At 47.0% G+C, this 18,674-nt stretch overlaps 1 protein-coding gene across 4 annotated transcripts in view; it reads left to right on the top strand.

Annotated features, from left to right (window-relative positions):
• The window catches only part of DPF3 (double PHD fingers 3), a 193,615-nt gene that overhangs the window by 60,045 nt on the left and 114,896 nt on the right, over window positions 1-18,674 (top strand). Inside the window, exon 1 of one of the 4 annotated variants that reach the window (XM_090271089.1) lies at window positions 16,995-17,131. The exons of 1 other annotated variant lie outside the window; for it this stretch is intronic. In XM_090271089.1, coding sequence (XP_090127215.1) covers window positions 17,043-17,131 — 89 coding nt within the window. In that variant the 5' untranslated portion in view covers window positions 16,995-17,042. Of the gene's footprint in view, window positions 1-16,994; window positions 17,236-18,674 lie in introns of those variants that run through there. 2 more of the 4 variants (XM_090271086.1, XM_090271087.1) reach the window with 2 other exon arrangements.

The following is an 18,674-nucleotide window of genomic DNA, read 5'->3' as shown; positions in this document are numbered from 1 at the left end:
TCCAAGGTGCCCCCTTTTATAAGGACACTTTTTTGTAAGGGCCTGCCTTAATAACCTCATTTTAACATTTTCAGCAACTCTATGTCCAGACATGGTGAGTAAGGGTCTTCCAAGCCCAGGGCCTGGCTGAGGATAGGGAAGACCAAGGTGCAGGGTGCCAGGCCTGCCCGTGAGCAGGGTGCTCCTGGTGCAGATGCAGGTAGGTGCCGGGTGAGGAACACGTTTTCTACCAGCATTCTTGGACTGTGGGGGAGGGCGTCTTTGTCTCCTAGAGTCGGTTTTATTTTTACTTTGAGTAGCTCCTGCTAAGCCGTAGAATTACTTCATTTATGTTTTAGATCCAAGTGCCACACCTGTTCTGACTCTTGTACACCACCTTCTTTTTCTTGCACCCCTCTCCCATCAAGCCACTAACCCCATACACTCGACTCGCCTTCCTTTATAGCTGAAGCTTGGATCACAGCTGCCCACATAGCACACCCCTGGTGTGAATGTGGCTCACGTCCCCTTCCCCTCCTGCCATCCTTTTTGTCCTACGCCCTGGTCTTCTTCCAGGCCCTACCTCCGGCGGGGGAACCCTTCATTCTATGTGTGCCCTGCTTTGCTCTGCATCCTTGCACATCAGCAGGCATGTTCTGAGTGGGTGGGAGCGAGTGACTTGGTGCTGGTCACAGAGGACAAGGGACCCCTGGGACCCCTGCCTTTGTCAGGACAAGGTCCAATTTAGGGAGGGGCTGACAGTGAGAAGCACTGATCAAAGTCACGCCCTGAATAATAAGAGGGGATCTGCTGAATTCTGACCACCTATCAGGCACAATGCTAGGTGCGCTCCATCCTTTCTTATTTATTCCTCTCTATAATCCTAAGAAGCAGGTGCTTTCATTATCCTAATTTTCCAGATGGGCAATTGAGGTTTTGAAAGGAAGTAAAGGAAATGAAAACTGCTCAAAGTCTCTCAGGGAGTGAGGGATTTATACACTTTTCCTGAAATCCCTAGTTCCACTGTCGGGAAGGGGTGGGCAGTGGCCCCTTGCATTACAATTACCTGCTGAGGTGAGTGAATAGTCGGCTGGCTACCTGGTTTCCACCCTGTTCCTACTGAATCAGAAGAGTTGGGCGGGGCTGGACATCTACATTCTAAACAAGCACCCCAGGGACTTGGGACTCATACAAAGGACTGAGGACCACCCCTCAGGGGACTTGCTTCCTCCCTGGTGCCTTCCTTCCTGTTCCACCCAGGCCGCCCTTCACCCCAGAAGGGGTTCTGAAATGCGGGGCTCGGGCATCCTTTACCCAGTGTTACAGAGCCTCCTGATGCCCTCCTTCTCGCCTCGGGTCAAGTGGCCCCAGGAGCGCTGGTGGCGGCACGGCCCAGGGGCTTGCACAGCCCTGGGAGAGGGCGGCTTGTGGGGCTCAAGCTGAACAGCCAGCGTCTTGCCCTTTCTGGAGACTCTCAAGTTCTCCCCTGCTCCACTCTGCCCTAAGGTCCTAAGTGGGGGGAGGGACCAGACCCAGCGTCACCAGGCAGCAGCCAGGGCAGGGCTGGGCAGACCTGAGCTTTGTTTGGTGTTGATGATGCTGAAGTTTTCCCATCACTGAAAGTGAAGAAATGATCCAGGGCAAAAATCTTGGTGTGACCCCGGCAGAAATATGGGGTGCTCCCCAAGGGCTCCGTGTAGAACTACACATCCTGCCCCCTGATTTGTCTTCCTCAGCGCTCACTCTGCCTTCCTCAACGCCCTTCACTGTCTCCTGTCCCCACAGTTCTGTTTTGTGCCCTCTCTTCAGAATGGAACACCACCACCAAAAAGCCTCCCTAAAAACATAGTACTTTCTAGCAACCTAAAAAGGAAAAAATCTGAAGTAGTGTTGTCCTTTCACTCATTGGGCAACAATTCCTTGCTCACCCATAAACTTTAAGTCTATTCTGTGGAGCTCCCTCCCTATCTCGTTTTCAGAGATATACAAGCACAACCTGCAGGGGGTAGAATTCACAGGCTTTTAGGAAATAGACATGTAGGGTCTGTAAGGCAGGATATTCCCAGTGTCCAGAAGGGTGTGTGACATGTAGGCATTCAGTGAACGTTTTTTGACTGAATGACTATTAGAGATGAAAGATGCTGTTGAGTTAGGCCTGCCCAGGAGGAGATGATGAGCAAACAAGCTCAGAGAGGTGGAGTCACTTGCCTGAGTTTGCACAGCAAGTAGGTAGTGCGGTTGGGGCCAGAACCCAAATCAATAGGATTTTGATCCTATTAGAAGTGTATCCTATAAGCTTAGAAACATCTAGCTGGTTCTCTGGTAGGAGAAACTGTCCAGACTCTTCTCTTTTTCTGGATTCAAGATCTTGGGGATCTGAGCAATGGGCTGTTTCCCACCCCTCCCAGAATAGACAGAATCCCTGAAAATGCTGGCTTGGATTTCCAGGCTGACATTCTAAACACTGCCTCATCCTCAAAGTAAATGGTGAACTATTTTCACACACTATTAAAATTTTAATTTGGAAAACTCCTGTCCTTGGAATGCAAAATGTACCATATATCCTGCAGGTTACTAGGACCTTCTTGCCAGTCCCACTGTGAGTCCTGCTTGTGGGAAAGAACTGGTGGGATTTGACCAGCTTAGTAACTTGTACTTTTTGAGTTCAAAACATCCTGTTTGTTAAAAAATGTTCACTTAGTTCGGTGTTCTTCTCCCCCGCCCCCCAAAGCAGGACATTTTCATGCTGTAGGGATGTGTGTGAAAAATTAATAGGATTAACGAGAGCTCAATCAGATAGTCCTAAATTTCACTTAATTTCTGCTGCCCTCCATTTCTGATCTCCCTCCTTCCAGGCCTTTCATTCATCTGACCCTCCCCTTTTCCTAATTCTTACTTTACCCTAGACCTTTACCCCATTTTCAACTCCCACTGCAGCCCTTACCCCACCTCTGAGGTTATCTTTTTCCATCCCTGAGGTCAGGTGGGGTGACCTCAGTGAAGGGAGGGAAAGCCAGTATCTGTTTCTCATAATTACTTGGTATTTTTTTAAAGCTGAAAGTTTAGTGGTTTGTGTTTTAGGCATTATTAAAAGGCCCTTCTGCCAAAACTAGCCACGTCAAAGAGCAGTATCAAAGTTATGTTGAAGTCCATATCATGTACTCTTTCTGACCTGGCAATAATGATAATGATTTATTGAGTATTTATTGAGGCTCTGCTACATATTAAGCACAGCACTTCCCTAGGGCTTGTTTGTCAAATCCTCACAACAATCCTAGGAGACAGGTATTTTAATCCTTCTTTTATTGAGGGGAAACAAGTATCTTAAGGAGTTTTCCCAGGAGCAAACAGTGAGTAAGAAAGGCAATTACTAAGTGACACAAACTCATGCAGATTGTGTCCTGAATAGGTGAAGTGTTTGCTTCAAGTCCCTGGAAATCCAGCTTGTGGGCCTGCTTGGATGTTCTAGTGTGGTGTGAGAGTGGCCTCTGAAATTCCTAAGAAAACCCACTGCCTTGACCCTGTAGGTAGGCAAGTACTCCCTCAGGCTGTGCTAGAAATAAGCCTGGGATGGTCTTCCAACGAGAGAGACTATTCTGAGGAATAGTAAGGAGATGAGATTTGGCACCAAATTTCTCCCTGATTTTGCTGCATGTCAACAAATATGTAAGTACTGGGCCGTGTGGGGGCTAAAAAGAGGCCAGTCTATCCCATGCCTTCCAGGAGCTCACAGCTTAGAGGAGACTAACACAGTTAACTGTTGTAAGGTACACAAGCAACACGCTAAGGGGTGGGGGTGGGGCAGTGAGCAGAGAATTTGGGGGAGGGAATGACATACAAAATCATGTCACATTTCAGAAGTCATTTGGTTGCACTTCCATTTGAGGTTTTTTACGCTTCTGGAATAGTGTTAGTTGAAAGAATAGGCTCTCATTCCCAATGAAAAAAATTATTACAGTGTAAAATGTTTTTCCAAAATTTGCAAGATTGAATTTGGTTAATGCAAGAGGCACTGGATGTGATGGCTCTTTGAGTCCTTTAAAGCCTTAGCTGGTGGAAGGTGGAAGCAGGAGCCACGGCAGTAGATGTGGAGAGATGAGTCCCGGGATAAGGACTGCATCTTATTGTTACCCTATTCCCACCACTGAGCACAGGATGAAATGAACCTTCACAGAGGGAACAAGTAGAATCAAGGCTCTGAGCATTTCAAGGAGTACGTGGTTAATACCGCCAAACGTTGGTCAGTGATGAGCAGGCAATGGAAAGAAAAGGAGAGAATTAGTAACTATGAAACAGTAGTTTCTGAAGGATGGCTAAGCTGAGGTGAATGGACAAATGAGAATGTTATACATATATTTGAGGACGTTATCAGTAAATGTAAGGAATGAAGTTGGATCATTGCTAGTGTTGACTGAGAAACAGTATGGACTAGGTGGTTTGCCACCAAAAAGGATTTTTTCAGGAAAAAGGCTTGCAACCTAGGGCACGCAGACATGGCAAGTCAAGTGCACGTGCTGCACTCAATGCAAAGATGGAGAAGTGCTTCCGGAGGGGAAAAGGATGGTAAGAGAAAGTGCAGTTACAACCATAGCTTTATCGTAAGTGTAGTCCTCCCTGTAGGGTGCTGGTTATGACATAGAGTGCGGGAACTCTTCCCATAAGCCCTAGCTTCTCTCTTGGACCCTCCCTCCTGATCATGATTGTTTAGTTTCAGTCATAATCTTTATCACTAGAAAGGGACTTGGATGATGTAGAAGAATTATAGTGCTGCTCCTACAATAGCTGTTGTTCTTGTGCGAAGGTGAAAGGAAGGAGGCTGAGTGTTGAGAGGGAAGAAGCCCTGGCTGGAGTCTAGAAGAGGTGGGAATGCATGTGGCTGCAGTTCAAGACCAGGGGTTCTCTTTAGAGTGAAGAGTGGTCTTTTCCTTAGAAGCTAGAAAAGTGTTTGAAAAAACAATCTTCCGTGGCTGGTGTGGCTCAGGCGATTGAGTGCTGGCCTGTGAACCAAACGGTCGCTGGTTCCATTCCCAGTCAGGGCACATGCCTGAGTTGCAGGCCAGGTCCCTGGTTGGGGGCAAGCGAGAGGCGACCACACATTGATGTTTCTCTCCCTTTCTCCGTCCCTTCCCCGCTCTCTAAAAATAAAAAAGTAAAATCTTAAAAGAAAAGAAGAGAAAAAACAGTCCTATTTTCCACACCCTCGCTATGACCGAACACACAGGATAACCCTGTGTATCTGTGCCATGCTGTTTCTGCTCCTTTGCCCTGTGAGTTCAGACTTCTTCCCAGTTTTAGAAGCAACAGGTTTCTTCTTTCTCCACAATGGCCTGTGGAGACAGGTCCCATGCAAGGCTGAGGCTGCACCTTGAATTTAGAAGCTAGGGTGTCTCTGGAACTGGGAGGAACTCACCTTTTACATAGAAACTAAGGCTCAGTGAAGAAGAATGACTGCTTCTCCCTTATTGCCCCTAATTACTAACTCGATATGGCACATAGGGAACACACATTTATTGAGTAAATCAAGAGAACAGCTAGTTATGGCAGAGATGAGAATTCAAAAAAAAATTTTTTTTGTCACTGTCTTTTCCATGACATCATCCAGGGTTCTGTGTATTTTATACCAAAGCCCCTGGACACTAGTTTCATTAGAGTGGTTTTCAGGAGTCTGTTTATTAATGGCATTGACTCACTGAGTCGAATCAGATTCAACTCCCTTCGAGGGCTTCCCTGCGTCATACCCTAGCCCTGGCGCTCTCTCAGGCCCCCCACTACTTCCTCTACTTTCTGCCTTCTTATTGAAACTATAAGCTCCCAACCCCTTCCCCCAAAGTACTATCAGTTCCAATGAAAGAAGGCCTTGTGCTTAAATAATCACATGAAAAGAAAAAAATCCTAACCTCATAGAAATGTGAAAGGGCGCTGGTTTGGGGCAGGTTTCCATCTATTTAAATTAGGGATTTTGTTGATTGTTGTTGTTGTGCTGTTTTTCTTGTGGGATGGCATCCAGTATTCCAGTGTTCACGACGGCCTTGACTTCACTATCACTTCTCCTAGGATAATTATAGGTTGGCATAATGTACCAATTGTTCTAGTCCACAAAGAAACACTGTCATGGAATGATGGGATGGGGCTGGTGGGGGATGCAGTGTGGGTCTGGAAGGAGGATCTTTGTGTTTCTGGGAGTGTGACAGCCATGCTGCATCTTGAATTATTTTTCTTATTCCATTCTTTGGGTCCCTACCCACCTGTGCCCTAATTCCCCGTTTGGCTGTCTCCCATTTTCCTCACCAAGTTCCTGTTTTTGACTTCTCTGCACCCTTCCTTCCTGGGGTTATCACTGGGTGCTGGGCACAGTCTGAAGACTTCAAGGATGTTGAAGGAATATTTAAAATTCTCTGAATGAGGTTATTTGCCTGAGTATGACAGGCTCAGGGGCTTATGGGATTGCAGATGACATCAGAGGTCACCCGGGCCAATCTCCTTCCTCAGACATATTTGTGTATCTAATTTGACTTGTTCAGAGCCTTTTGGCACAAAGTTCATCACACTGTATAGGACGTACTGAATAATGTAGGCATTCATTCATTCATTTATTCTTTCATTCATCATATGCGCACTTGAGTGCTTGCCATGAGGCTGGCTCCTTGGGTAGGTGATGAGTGTACAGTGATGAGAAAAAAGGGCACAAATCCTGCCCCTGTGGAGCTTCAACTCTAGCTGCCCAGGTAGGCTGGTAAAAGATCTGCAGGTGCCATTAAACCCACTTGACCCCGGGGGAATCCAGGGCTGAGTGACATGCTGAGCTTGTCTACTGTAGCTAGAAAGTAGAAGTAGACCTTCACAGTGCATGTGCCAGCCATTGCCTGGCAATACCTCTCTTTTTTTCTGTAATGAGCTCTCTTAGATTGAGCCGACCCTTGGAGATTTTTATGGTAATATCTGTCTCACGTTTTCCCCTCTCTCCTCCCTCCCCATCTCACCAGATCTTTCTGCACTGGGGCTGGTAGTCATGTGCAGAAGTGTTTCTGACTCCAGCCATAAGCAGTTTTTGAGCAAGCACCGCCAGCATCCAAATTGGGTGACGACCTATGTTACGACGAGCCTTGGAAGCTGTGGCCTTCATACCTCACCCTGAAAGAGGAAAAGGCCGCCTTCATTGAAACCAGGGGACACCAAGGCCACTGGGTTCTATGAGCAAAAGTTTACAGGAGGGAAGGACGTCTCTATCCTTGGAAAGAATCTGTCTCAGTTGTGCTACCTGGGAAGGCAAATGTCCTAAAAAGTTGTGTTTTTCATCTAATACTCAAATTTAACTGGGAGACCTGTATTTTATTTGGTGAGTTTACAGGGTAAGGTCATAACCCATGGGGGTGATGATGGCAGGATGTAGTTGTTGTAGCGTCGTGATCCTGAAGGATGATTTGACAGTTCCCCATGACCAGGTATCAAACGGAGACAGAAAATGCGGGTTCAAAGATCTCTGCCCTTCATGGTCTTTGTAGAAATCACCACGAAGGAATAGCTCTCACACGAGCCGAGAGAAGAGAATGGCTTTAGCCTTACTCCTCACCCAGCTGTATCTGTAAATACATCCTGTAAAGTAAACAAATGCATTCCCTTTGTATATATTTTAAAAAGAGTCCAAATTCTTTCCTCCTGGTAAGTTAAAACAAACACCCAGGGCTGAAGAGCCATATACTCAGGGATCATCCACAGTGTGTCCCTGGCCAGGGGCTGCTTGGGGACAAGAGGTTGGGGGCTCAACACCTTTGCTTCCATTCCCAGAAGCAAATTTTAAGCATTAATACCTACTTGACTTTCAAAAGCGTAGCATTTGAGCGCTGGGCAGGCCCTTGGAGGTGAGCTGATCTGAGAAACAGAAACTCACAGAACTGATGAGCTGTGAGGGGTCTCACGTAACAGAGGAGGAAACCGAAGCCCAAACAACGTAGTGATGGACTTCAAGCCCATATCAGCAGAGCAGGCCCTGAACTCAGGTCTCCTGACTCCCAGGCTGGATAGTGTTTACTGTGACTCTCCGCTCTCCGGGTCTTGTTGCCTCTCAAATGGAAGTATGTTGAAGGCAGAGACCGTGTGTGCCATCTGTTGTGTAGTGTCCCAGCAGGCCAGTGATAGGCCTGTACACCCACCTGCTCCTGTTAGCAACAGGCGGGGAAGCGTTTGCTTGTGGGTATCTACAGGCTGCCCATTGTTGGTGCCACTCTTTTTGCTCCTCAGCAGGAATTGATTTCTGTGGCTTATCCCCTGCTTATGCTGTCTCAGCTGTGGGATCTAGTTATCCCAAAGGTGGATGCCTGGCAGGGACCGTATCCGCCAAGAAGGGCTGTTCCTGAGGAAGCTAGTACTTCTTACCCCTCAGCAGCTACGCTTCCTTCTCTTTCGTCTTTGGGGTATTTATGTGCAATTCCGTTTTCTCCCCCTGTTCTATGCCTTCATTCCCTGGCTCTAAATAGAGATGAGGTCCAGAGCCCTCACATGTGTTTTTTGCCTCATGTTCAGGCTGGTGTGCTCAGTACGACCTGGCCTTGTCCAGGTGTATTCAGTGTAGGTGCTGCTTTCCCAGTCTGACCCCACTGGGCACCTACATCCTGAGCAGAGACAGCTGAATCCACCCAGGGATGGGCTCTCTCTTTGGCAATCCCTGGAAGGATCCTTTTGCTCAGAGCTTTGTGATGACCTCACAAAGACAACAAAAGGGGAACTGTGATTCACAGTGGAGTGAATGCTATATAGTTTCTTAAGCAAGTGCCTATACCATGTGCATGCATAGCCACAACGGATGGGTCACAGTGTGGTTTGGTATGAATCACCATGACCCCGGGGTCATGATGATGCTTTCAGCCAGGTGGCTGAGGGACAGACCTTCTCTTGGCTCTGAGCCTGGCCTTTATTGCTGCAATCTTTCTGTTTTTTTTTTTTTTTTTTTCTTGGTTCTTTAAGCCTCTTAGTGTCACTCCATGGCCACCTTGATTTCCTCATGTCCTTGTTTCAAGGCCAGAGCCTCATGGATATGTTTGTACATGTTTGCCTGCTATCACTGCAAGACCAGACAATAAAAGACAGCACTTGCATCCTCTGTAGCCCCTTTTTGTTTCTGTGGCTGTGCCCAGATCTGAGTAGATGCTGGGGACTGAGGTAAGGCTAGTGCCTAGGGCTGGTTTTTCATCTGAGAGAGCTGCCTGTGAATGCCAGGAATGGTTGCGCCTTGTGCCGCAGTACTTGGGGGAGGGTGCTTACCACCCTGGCTTGGGAGGAGGAGAACTGTGGGGGTGAGTGCTAACCAGAGTCATCCTCCAGCATTCCAAGTGGAACTAAGTCTGTGGTTATTTCCTTTCCTGTTTAATCAAATGGTCCCCTGATTGCAGCAGTCTGAGGGTTTTGTTATTTGTTTGTGTCATGCCTCTTTGTATGTAGGCTCAGCTTGTAAATACTTAGCCACTTGCCTGTCTGACGATCCATTAATTCATCTATTATGATCCACTGATAGATTGACCCATCCAATAAGGGTTGGTAAACTAATGTTCTTAAAGGGACCAGGCAGGCAAAGTCAATGAAGAAAATGGGCTTGGTAAAGACAGTAGGGAGTCGTGGGGACTGTGGTAAGCCAAAGAGTGCAGTTCACTGAGCTGCCATCGACAGCATTCCCTGCCCTCCTCTCAGGTTTTGATATGTGGCACCTATGGCCACAGTGAATCATCTTTATCTTGAGAGAATTTGGGTTTGAGCAGCCAAGAGGTGTTTGGGTGGGGCCCCTGGCCTCAGCCTGGTGTAGAATCTGTTGTGAAAATGCTGGAATGTGCATCAGTCAGGGCTTTTTAAGGTTGCAAATGGCAAGAAACTCAACTCAGACTGACTGCACAAAGAGAAATGTACGGGCTCATGTTACTAAAACTTCAGGAGTGTATCTGCTTCACTTGGGACTGGGTCTAGGGAATCAACAAGGTCACCTGGGCTCCCTCAACCTCCCCGTCTCTCAATTCTACTTTCCTTTACATAGGCCTGCTTCATGAGTGTCTCCCAGCACCTTCAGGTACACAATTTTATTAACTTTTTCATATCTAGAGAAAGAAAGCGCCTTTTCTCAACAGAAGTTCCAGGATTGCCTTAGATTCCATGTTCACTCTTGAAACAATTACTAGGTCCTGGGAAGATGAATGTTCTCATTGGCCAGGGCTGGGTCCCAAGCCTGTCTCTGAAGTTGAGGGGTGGAGAGGGGTTGGTTTTACTCAACTGATGGAGGGGGTGAGGTGGCTCCCCGGAGGAAAACAGAGGTGTTGTTACTGGAAAGAGGCAGACAGCCCACACCTACCACAGAGTGGAGCTAATGGAAAGTTGGGCTCTTATGATGGTGTTGTGAAGCAAGACTCAGGCTACTTAGCAGAACCAGAGCAGCCTACTCCTTCAGGCCCATCACCCCAGTTTGAGTAGCGACCGCCCCTGACTTCTGACCAGCCCCATCACTCACAGGAGGAGGAGAGCACCGTGCTCAGGGGGTGTAGGCTGCCTTGCACTGCCTCCTACACTTCCGAGATGCTTGGGTCTCTGACGACCTGAGCTTACTCTAAACTGTGACTTTCAAAGACTTTGGAATTTGGGAGGAGAGCAGTCACCCAAGAGGGTCCTGAAGTGCTGGGAGCACTCTGAACTTCCAACCAGATCTGCTGTTGTAGGAGGAGTTGCCAAGATGAAGGGTTTTTTTTCGTCAGCGCCAGACTTGTTCTCAGAATGCCACCACACTGAGTCCAAGGCAGACATGGAGGCCATGGAAGAGCCATACTTGGAATTTGGAGCCTCTGACTTTCTACCCTGGATGCAAGGTGCTGGAAGGAAAGAGGGACCAGGCAGTATCCTCAACCGCTGGCAGCCCCTGATGTAGCCTCGTGGGGATCTAGAATTCTCTATTGGGACTTTGGTCCCAGAGGGTAAATCAGGGAGGTGTCAGGTCTGACCTTGGTCACACGTCATCCTCGCTGCCAGAAATACCAGCTCTCTTCGGATTGAGCAACAGTTTTCTCCTCACCAGCAAGGGTAATTTTAACTGTTTCCTTGTTTGTTTGTTTCTGCTGTTGTTTTTGGAAATGTGGCTACCAGAGAGCAGAATACTAAAAGGAGGATAGAAAATTGTCAATAAGTAAAACTCTGCTTATAGAAGAAGCAGAATTGGTGGTGATAGAAAGTACCCAAGACCCTTCATCCCCTAACTGATTTGTTACCACAATCCAGTGAGGTTGACAAGGAAGGGACATTTTCTTTTAATATCTGTTTTATAGATGTAGAAATAGTAATTAAGAGAATTAGCAGGGTCTTGCAATTACTGGGAGAGTTGAGTCTAGAACCCAGATTTCTATACTACTAGTCTAGTTTTTAAATCACCTTACCCTATATTATATGTGCATGTGAAACTTTCTTTTCTTTACTTGACTAAACTTGGAGAAAAAGAGTGTTGACTGAGAGAATAAAGATGATAGGTCTTTTTATTAGGCATCTGTAACCCAAGCTGAAAATAGCCCTTAAACCAAAGTATTGGGTTGGCCAAAAAGATCATTTAGTCTTTTTCAACAATGGCTCTAGTAGTGCTTAGTTGTCTTTAACTTCATTTGAAACAATTCTGTTGGATTGGATTGTGACAGCTGTCATATCAGCGTGCTTTTAAAAAAACTTATCAAAATTGGTGAATTTTTGATAGTATTTTAATATTGAAGATGAAAGAAAAGATGCAACATGTTTGGTATCTTATCCTTTATTATTTTAAGAAAGGTAAAAATACAACTGAAATGCAAAAAAGGATTTGTGCAGTGTATGGAGAAGGTGCCGTGACTGATTGAATGTGTCAAGAGTGGTTTGCGAAGTTTCTTGGTACTGTTGACATTTTGGCCAAATAGTTCTTTGCTGTGGGGCTGTATTATGCATTGGAAGATGATTTGCAGCACCCCTGGCCTCTACCCATTAGGAGCCAATAGTGGGAGATGGCCAACATACTCAAAATATCCAAATCAATAAAAGTATTGGTGAAAATGAAAAATGTATCTTTTACTTTACAGAAAAAAAACTAATTGGATTTTTGGCCAACCTGATAACTCAATAGAGTTATAAGAGGCTGACATAATTTCAGCCTTTCAGCATGTCATTCATTAATTCACCATTCTATTGATTCATTGATTCTGTACTTTCTTCATAAAACAGTCAATGTGTCACTATTATATGTCAGGGCTTGAATTGGCTGGCCATTGAGGGTCTAAAGATGAAAGAAACACTGGTTTCTATTAGTTTTGCTGCTTACTGAAACACCCGTAGAACTAGCGGTTTCAAACAGCAACTATTTTTCTTCCTGTCCTGTGGATCAGTAATTTGATCTGGGCTCAGTTGGGTGGTTCTTCTGATCTTGACTGGGCTCACTTTTGTGTCTGTGGCCTGTTGCTGCGTAGGTTGTGGGCTGGCTGGTCTAAAATGGCCTCAGCCAGGATAGCTTATCTCTGCTTCATGCCTGTGCTCATCTTCCAGCAGGCCAGCCCAAGCTTGTTCACATGCCAGGCAGCAGGACCCCAGGAGCGCAGAGGAGATGCTTGCGAGGTTTTGAGGCCTGGACTTGGAACTGGAACAACCCAACTGCTGCTGTTTTCTATCAGCCAAAGCAAGTCAATGAGTGGATCCTAGAATACTGTTCAGCTTCACGGAGGCAGTTTGACATAGTCTCCTGTCTGTGCGATCTGCTTAGTGCTGTCTCCTACATGCCTCCTCTTGTCACTTCTGCATGCCTCACCCTACGCCACTGGGAAAACCTGCCCTCTTTCCTTTTTCCCTTTCCCTAATTCTATCTACCTTTCATATTCTACCTTCATAAAACCTTCTGCAGTGATTCCACATTGGACTGACCTCTCAATTCTTTATAAGAGCAATAATACTTGTAGATGACATTTACGACTCTCAGGATATTTCAGTTAGGCATTGAAGATGGAAAAAAATCTTCCCTGAAAAGGCCTACTTTCTAAGAAAATGGATATAATAAACAAAATCTACCTCATAGAATTATAAGGATTAAATGAATTATTAGGCATACAATGCTTAGCATAGTTTCTGAGACATAGTGCTCCATAAACCCAACATGCCAAGGATTTGATGATATTTAACTCATGCAACAGTTGTGAGAGGCAAATTTTTCTGTCTTCTTTTACAGATGAGTAAAGGGAGGAATTGGCCTCAAGTCACACAGATAATTAGCAGACCTGATATTCAAATGCTAAAACTTTTTTTTACCTCACTTGAGATGAGAATGGAACCAAATGTGATGGAATGAAAAACAAAAGTGCTGGAATCTAATGACTCATGAAGTTGTGGCAGTAAGATGACATCGTTGTCCCTTTGGTTCCTGCCTCAGTTTGCCCATCTACAAAATAGGAAGGCAGAAAGAGTCATGATGAGAATTGTTAGTTGTAATTTGTAGTCTGAATTGATCATGATACAATTTAAAAGAACACACAAATGTTTATAAGAGAAAGACATCACAGGGGAATGGAGCAGGCGCTTGTGGTAGAGTGCTAGGATCTCACACTTCTCTTCTTTCTGCAGAAGATAAACCGAGATCTATTTCTGGACCATGTCCAGATTAGGAATGTCTTCTAATCATAAATCTAGATCTTTGGATGTTTCTCTTCTCCTGAGGCCCCTCAGGCCTCAGCATGAAACCACTGGTCTGCTTTGGACTGAGCGGACCCTCTGCATCCTGGGGCCTGACAGGGCCTGCTGGTATTTGCTGTCAGTCAAGTAGTTCACGTCAGACTGGTTTATTTAGTGACTCTACCAGATAGAAGCAAAACAACAGCCTAACAGCAGCCGAGTGGGACTAGTGGGCAGCTCATTAGTTGCCCTTTAACAGTTCTCAGATGCACTTTGCGGCAGAAAGGACCTCTGGGCTCCCCCTTCAAAGATGTCCACGTTCTAATTCCTGGCACCTGTGAGTATGTTACCTTCTACGGGAAAAGGGACTTTGCATATGTGATTAAATCAAGGATGTTGAGATGGGGGATTTTCCTGGAGTATTTAGAGGGCTCCCTTATAAGCACAGGGGTCTTTATAAGAAGGAGGCAGGAGGGTCTGAGTCTGAGATGGCCATGTGACAATGGAAGCAGAAGTCGAAGTGATGCAGTGGCAGAAGGAGCCACAAATTAGGAATGCAGCCATTTCTAGAAGCTGGAAAAGGCATGGATACAGATTCTCCCCTGGAGGCTCCAGAAGGAGCACAGCCTTGCTGAAACCTTGACTTTAGCCCTGTATGACTCCTTTGGATTTCTGACCTCCAGAACTGCAAATTAATAAATTTGTGTTGTTTTAAGCCACTAAGTTTGTGGCAATTTATTATAGCAGCAACAGGAAACCAATACACCATCTTTCCATATGTCCTGTTGAATATACCAAAATTCCAACCTACCAAGGCACCTCCTCTCCATCCCAATGCCCTTCAAACAAAGGTGATGGCTGGCAGGCTGCCCTTGACCCCCAGCTGGGGGGATCTGGGTTATGAGTTAGGTTCCTGCTGGTGGAAATGGCTTTGCCATGAACCAGCCACACAGTCGATGTTTGTGCTTTTGACCACGGACCCTAGTGGCTAGATGGCGGCTTGGTGGTTGTGGGGCAAACTGAACCAGTGGCGTCGAGCTATTTTATTTTTTTAATACATTCTGCTGCTACTCATCTGTGTGGACAGAGAGGCCAGTGGAACAGACAATACTGTCTGGGAGCTAACTCGTGAGCTGTGTTTTCCTGCTGCTGGTTGTAGTAACGAGTAGAAAGTGGGACCCCACATTATAGTAACCACTGCTAATAGTTACTGATCATGCACAGTGAGGTTATCTCACCTGTTCTCAGTGATCCTAGGAGGAGGGTCCTATTATCACCCCCATTTTACAGATGAGGAAAGTGAAGCTCAGAAATGTTTACAGGTCAGTCAGGCAGCAAGCAAATATGGAGCAGAGTTGCCAACTTGGCATCCTCATGCCAGTGCCCCAGCTCTTCACCAAAATGCTTTGCTGCCTCTCATAGGGTGTAAAATGCATGAAGTAGGCATTCCTTACACGTTTACTGGCTAAATGAATGAATGACTATCCCTCAGATAAGTCAGAAGCAGCGTTATGAAACCCCATCCAGAGGTGGCAGGGTAGACTGAGGGGCTGCCAGGAAAGCCACCTGGACAACAAGAAATTTACTCCTGCAGATGCAGAGATAACATGGAGCTGGCTATCTTACTTAGTGTCTCGCAGCTGGACTCCTGGGCAGGCCCAAATAATTCTTATTGAATGTACTGGTGTCTTCTATCCAGCAGAGCTTCAGGTTCCGTGCAGGAAGTGGGGTGGTGATCTCTCAGGGTCTCCCTTTCCCCGGGGACTTCCCTCACCCCATCTTTGAATGATTTCAGGGGCCCAGCTGGTGATCTGAGGTGGAAGTCGGGTGTGCGCTTGTTAATTTCCTTTCCTCCTCCCTGAAACAGAAGAGAGATGGGGGAGAGAGTGATGATGGAGATAAACTTAGTGTGAAGCGGCAGGGGCTTCGCTTGCCTAGAAATTACCAGCATCCGTAATAGATGGGCAGCTGGTGCGGATGTTTCCTCCTTTTTGCTTTCTTTCACGTCTTGCTTTTGTGAGAAAGAAGAGGATTTCCCACTGATGAGCCTCGTGCCAGATAATGAATAGAAGGCAAGTGACCCCAGCTGTCTCCCTGCCTCCCGCCATCCCCAGGACTTTCTTGTCAGCCTTAGTGGTGGTCTTTGCGCACCAGTTCCTGTGGGACGAGGCTGCTTTGTTAAATCGCCTCATGGCTGCCGTCTGTGTTTTTATTTGGTTTTCTTTCTCTCCAAACCTCCCTCAAGTTATTACTTCATTTGCAGCGCTGGTCAGAGCAAGGCAATTCTACTGATTTCCCTTCTTTTGTTCTCAGTTTCTCCATGTATTAATTGGGTCTAACCATGCTTGCCTTTCTCCCATCTTTAGGGGAGATGAAATGTTTCGTGTTTACAACAAGGGAGAGAGAGTGTTTTTGATTGGCGTGATGACAGTATTCAAATTCCAGCAGTGCACAGATTTTAAGATAAAACCCAGTTTTTTGGTTCAGCAGTTTTTTTTTTCTTTTTAAAGAACATTCTTTGTTCTGGATGTTTTCTAAACAGTCTATAAAATGCTGCGGGAGCCTTTCACCTAGAGATGTCACATCGATTATTTAAGACTTGGAGGGACTGAGGGAGAGGGTGGTTCAGGACACCTCTGGAGATTGGGGCCTCATCTCCTGCTGGGTCACTGGAAATGGCCTCTGCTAATTGGACCTTGTCCTGTCAGGACACATCAGACAGGGCCACTGCGATACCCAAGCTTGGTGGGGGCAGAATGGTCTGAAGGAGCAGGTGTCACTGCTGCTGGGCCCCAGGAGCGCTTTGTTACTACTCTGGGGAAGGAGAGCTGGCCAGCAGTCATGTGGACTGAGGTCAGGAGCCCGGGCTGAGCTGAGTTCTCCAGGAGCCCAGGAGAGCCAGGACCAAAGTGTGAGCTATTCTGGGCTATGTGGTGGCAGGGCTGGTGTGTGCGTGCGTGCATGGGTATGTGCGTATGTGTGTATGTGTGTGTGTGTGTCCTCATAGTGAGGATGTTTGCCTCCAAGAATCACTTCCAATACTAGAAATGTACTGTTTTTTTTTTTCTTTTCTTTTTTTGCCTTTCAAAAAAGAAAATGAAGGCTTAGTCTTTGAACCGTATTAAGGGGGGATATACATTTTGGCTGGGGGAGGAGATGAGGAAGAAGAGCACAGTCCCCTCCAGGTCCTGCAGCAGGAAGCATTCTTCTCCTTTTTGTTTCTGCCTGTCCCTTGGCCCTCCCCTTCAGTTTCCTTGTGACTGTCCCGCTGTGGAGGTGGAGGGTCTATGCCTGCGGGCAGGTTTTGTTGAAATGCTGGTATGTGCCAAGGACAAGCACGTGGCTCCCTGCTGGCTCTGCAAGAAGGAGCAGTCGGGACATGTTCCAGTCCCCTGACTGGTCAGTGCTCACCGGGGCCAAGCAACGCCATGCCTCTTGGACAAAGTGGCTCTAGGCAGCACGAAACCGTCCACACTCTCTCCCTCACCCATGTCGCACTCCACCTGGCCGTCTCCAGGTAACGGGGGGCGTGCGCACCTCTGAGCTGCCTGCCTGGACGGGGTTCGAGTCTTGGTGCTCCTGTGGGATGAAGGGATTGGATGGCTACAAGCAGCACAGCTGGTAGGAAATTAAAGTCTGTGGACTTGGGGTGACCCATTATCTAATCCCGGCTCTGCCACTTGGTAGCTCTGTGGCTTTGGTTAAATTCCTTGTCCTCGTTAAGCTTCAGTGTCTTCATCTGTTAATATTAGAGTGGATGTAGGTAAATGGAAACCAAGTACTGTATCTGCCCAATAGCAGTTGCTGACAAAGGGTACTGTGATTATTGAATTTGTGGTGTCGGCTTTGTTTGAGCTACCAGTACACCATCTGCAGGGTCCCTCCAACAGCCAGCACAGGACTGACCGACCCCAGCAAAAGGGACCCCCGGTGGGACCTGATAACTTCTGGTTTTATTCTGGTCAGGCAGACGGCTTGTTGTGGCCCGTGTAGTGCTGCCCTGGAGGGCCTCTCTCCTTGCAGTGTTGCCTCGGAAGTTAGTGAAGGCACTGGTGGGGCCCAGGCAAAGAAAGAGCAGAGGCTGCCAGAGCAGACCTTCAAGCTAGCAGTTCACACTTATTTATAGGTCTTGGAGGGAGATGGCACCTCATGCCTGGAAGAGGAAGCTGCAGGGGACAGGGGAGAGAGGGTACAGGGGAGGGTGTAGTGACAGTAGTGGGGGGATTGTAGAGATGAAGAGGCCAGGTGGCATTTGTATGTTGGAGAGTCAGGGTTCCAGCAGAAAGCAGTAGATTCAGAATAGAGGGGGGAGTGTTTAATAAGATGGCTGTTAACAAAAACATGGGCAGGGAAATATTCAAGAGGATGGTCCACACCCTGGGGGCTAGGTCAAGGACAGAGGGCAAGGTCACAGGGATTGAAGAGGATAGCCCTGTGGAGAGGGCTGCCAGACAGGAGCCCATGACCTTCAGTGGAAGGAAGCAGCTGTCCCCCAGTGACCCAGCAGAGAGGTGGCTGGGGGAATAAATACTGCATCTCACTCTTCCTTTTCTCTGATTTGCCGCTGGCACCCGCCATTGGCCCAGGCCACCAGAACCAGAGGGAAGGGAGCAGCGTTCTCCATGTAGGACAGACCCTTGGAGGCACCGAGCAGGGAGAAAAATGGTGGCGAGAGAACCTGGGAGGGTCAGTAGAAGAGAGTCAGCACAGAGAAGCAAGGGAGGGGGGAGAAGTAAGGCTGGGGACACTTAGGGATAAATGGGTTGGGTGAAGATAAATGAGTTATTGAGGGGACCCAGCTAGAGGCTCTGACAGAATGATTAATGTGAACTCAGGGAGGTAGATAGGAGCTGAATCTTACCCTACTTTGGTGTGGTCTTGGGTAAGCTGTGTAACCTCTTTAAGCCTCAGTTTCAACATCTGTAAAATGGGAATGATAAAGATAGTATTTTCTACCTAGTAGCGGGACACAGTGAAATACTGAAGTACTCAGCAAGGTGCCTGGTACATGGTACAGGCTTAATACGTGAAGGTAGAACAGATAGAGGGGTTTACATGAA

The sequence above is a fragment of the Furipterus horrens genome, unplaced genomic scaffold, assembly GCF_987537825.1.
Source record: "Furipterus horrens unplaced genomic scaffold, mFurHor1.1.pri manual_scaffold_3, whole genome shotgun sequence".
NCBI lineage: Eukaryota > Metazoa > Chordata > Mammalia > Chiroptera > Furipteridae > Furipterus > Furipterus horrens.
Note: the sequence above shows the minus strand (reverse complement) of the source record. Positions and strands in the feature narration are given on the sequence as shown.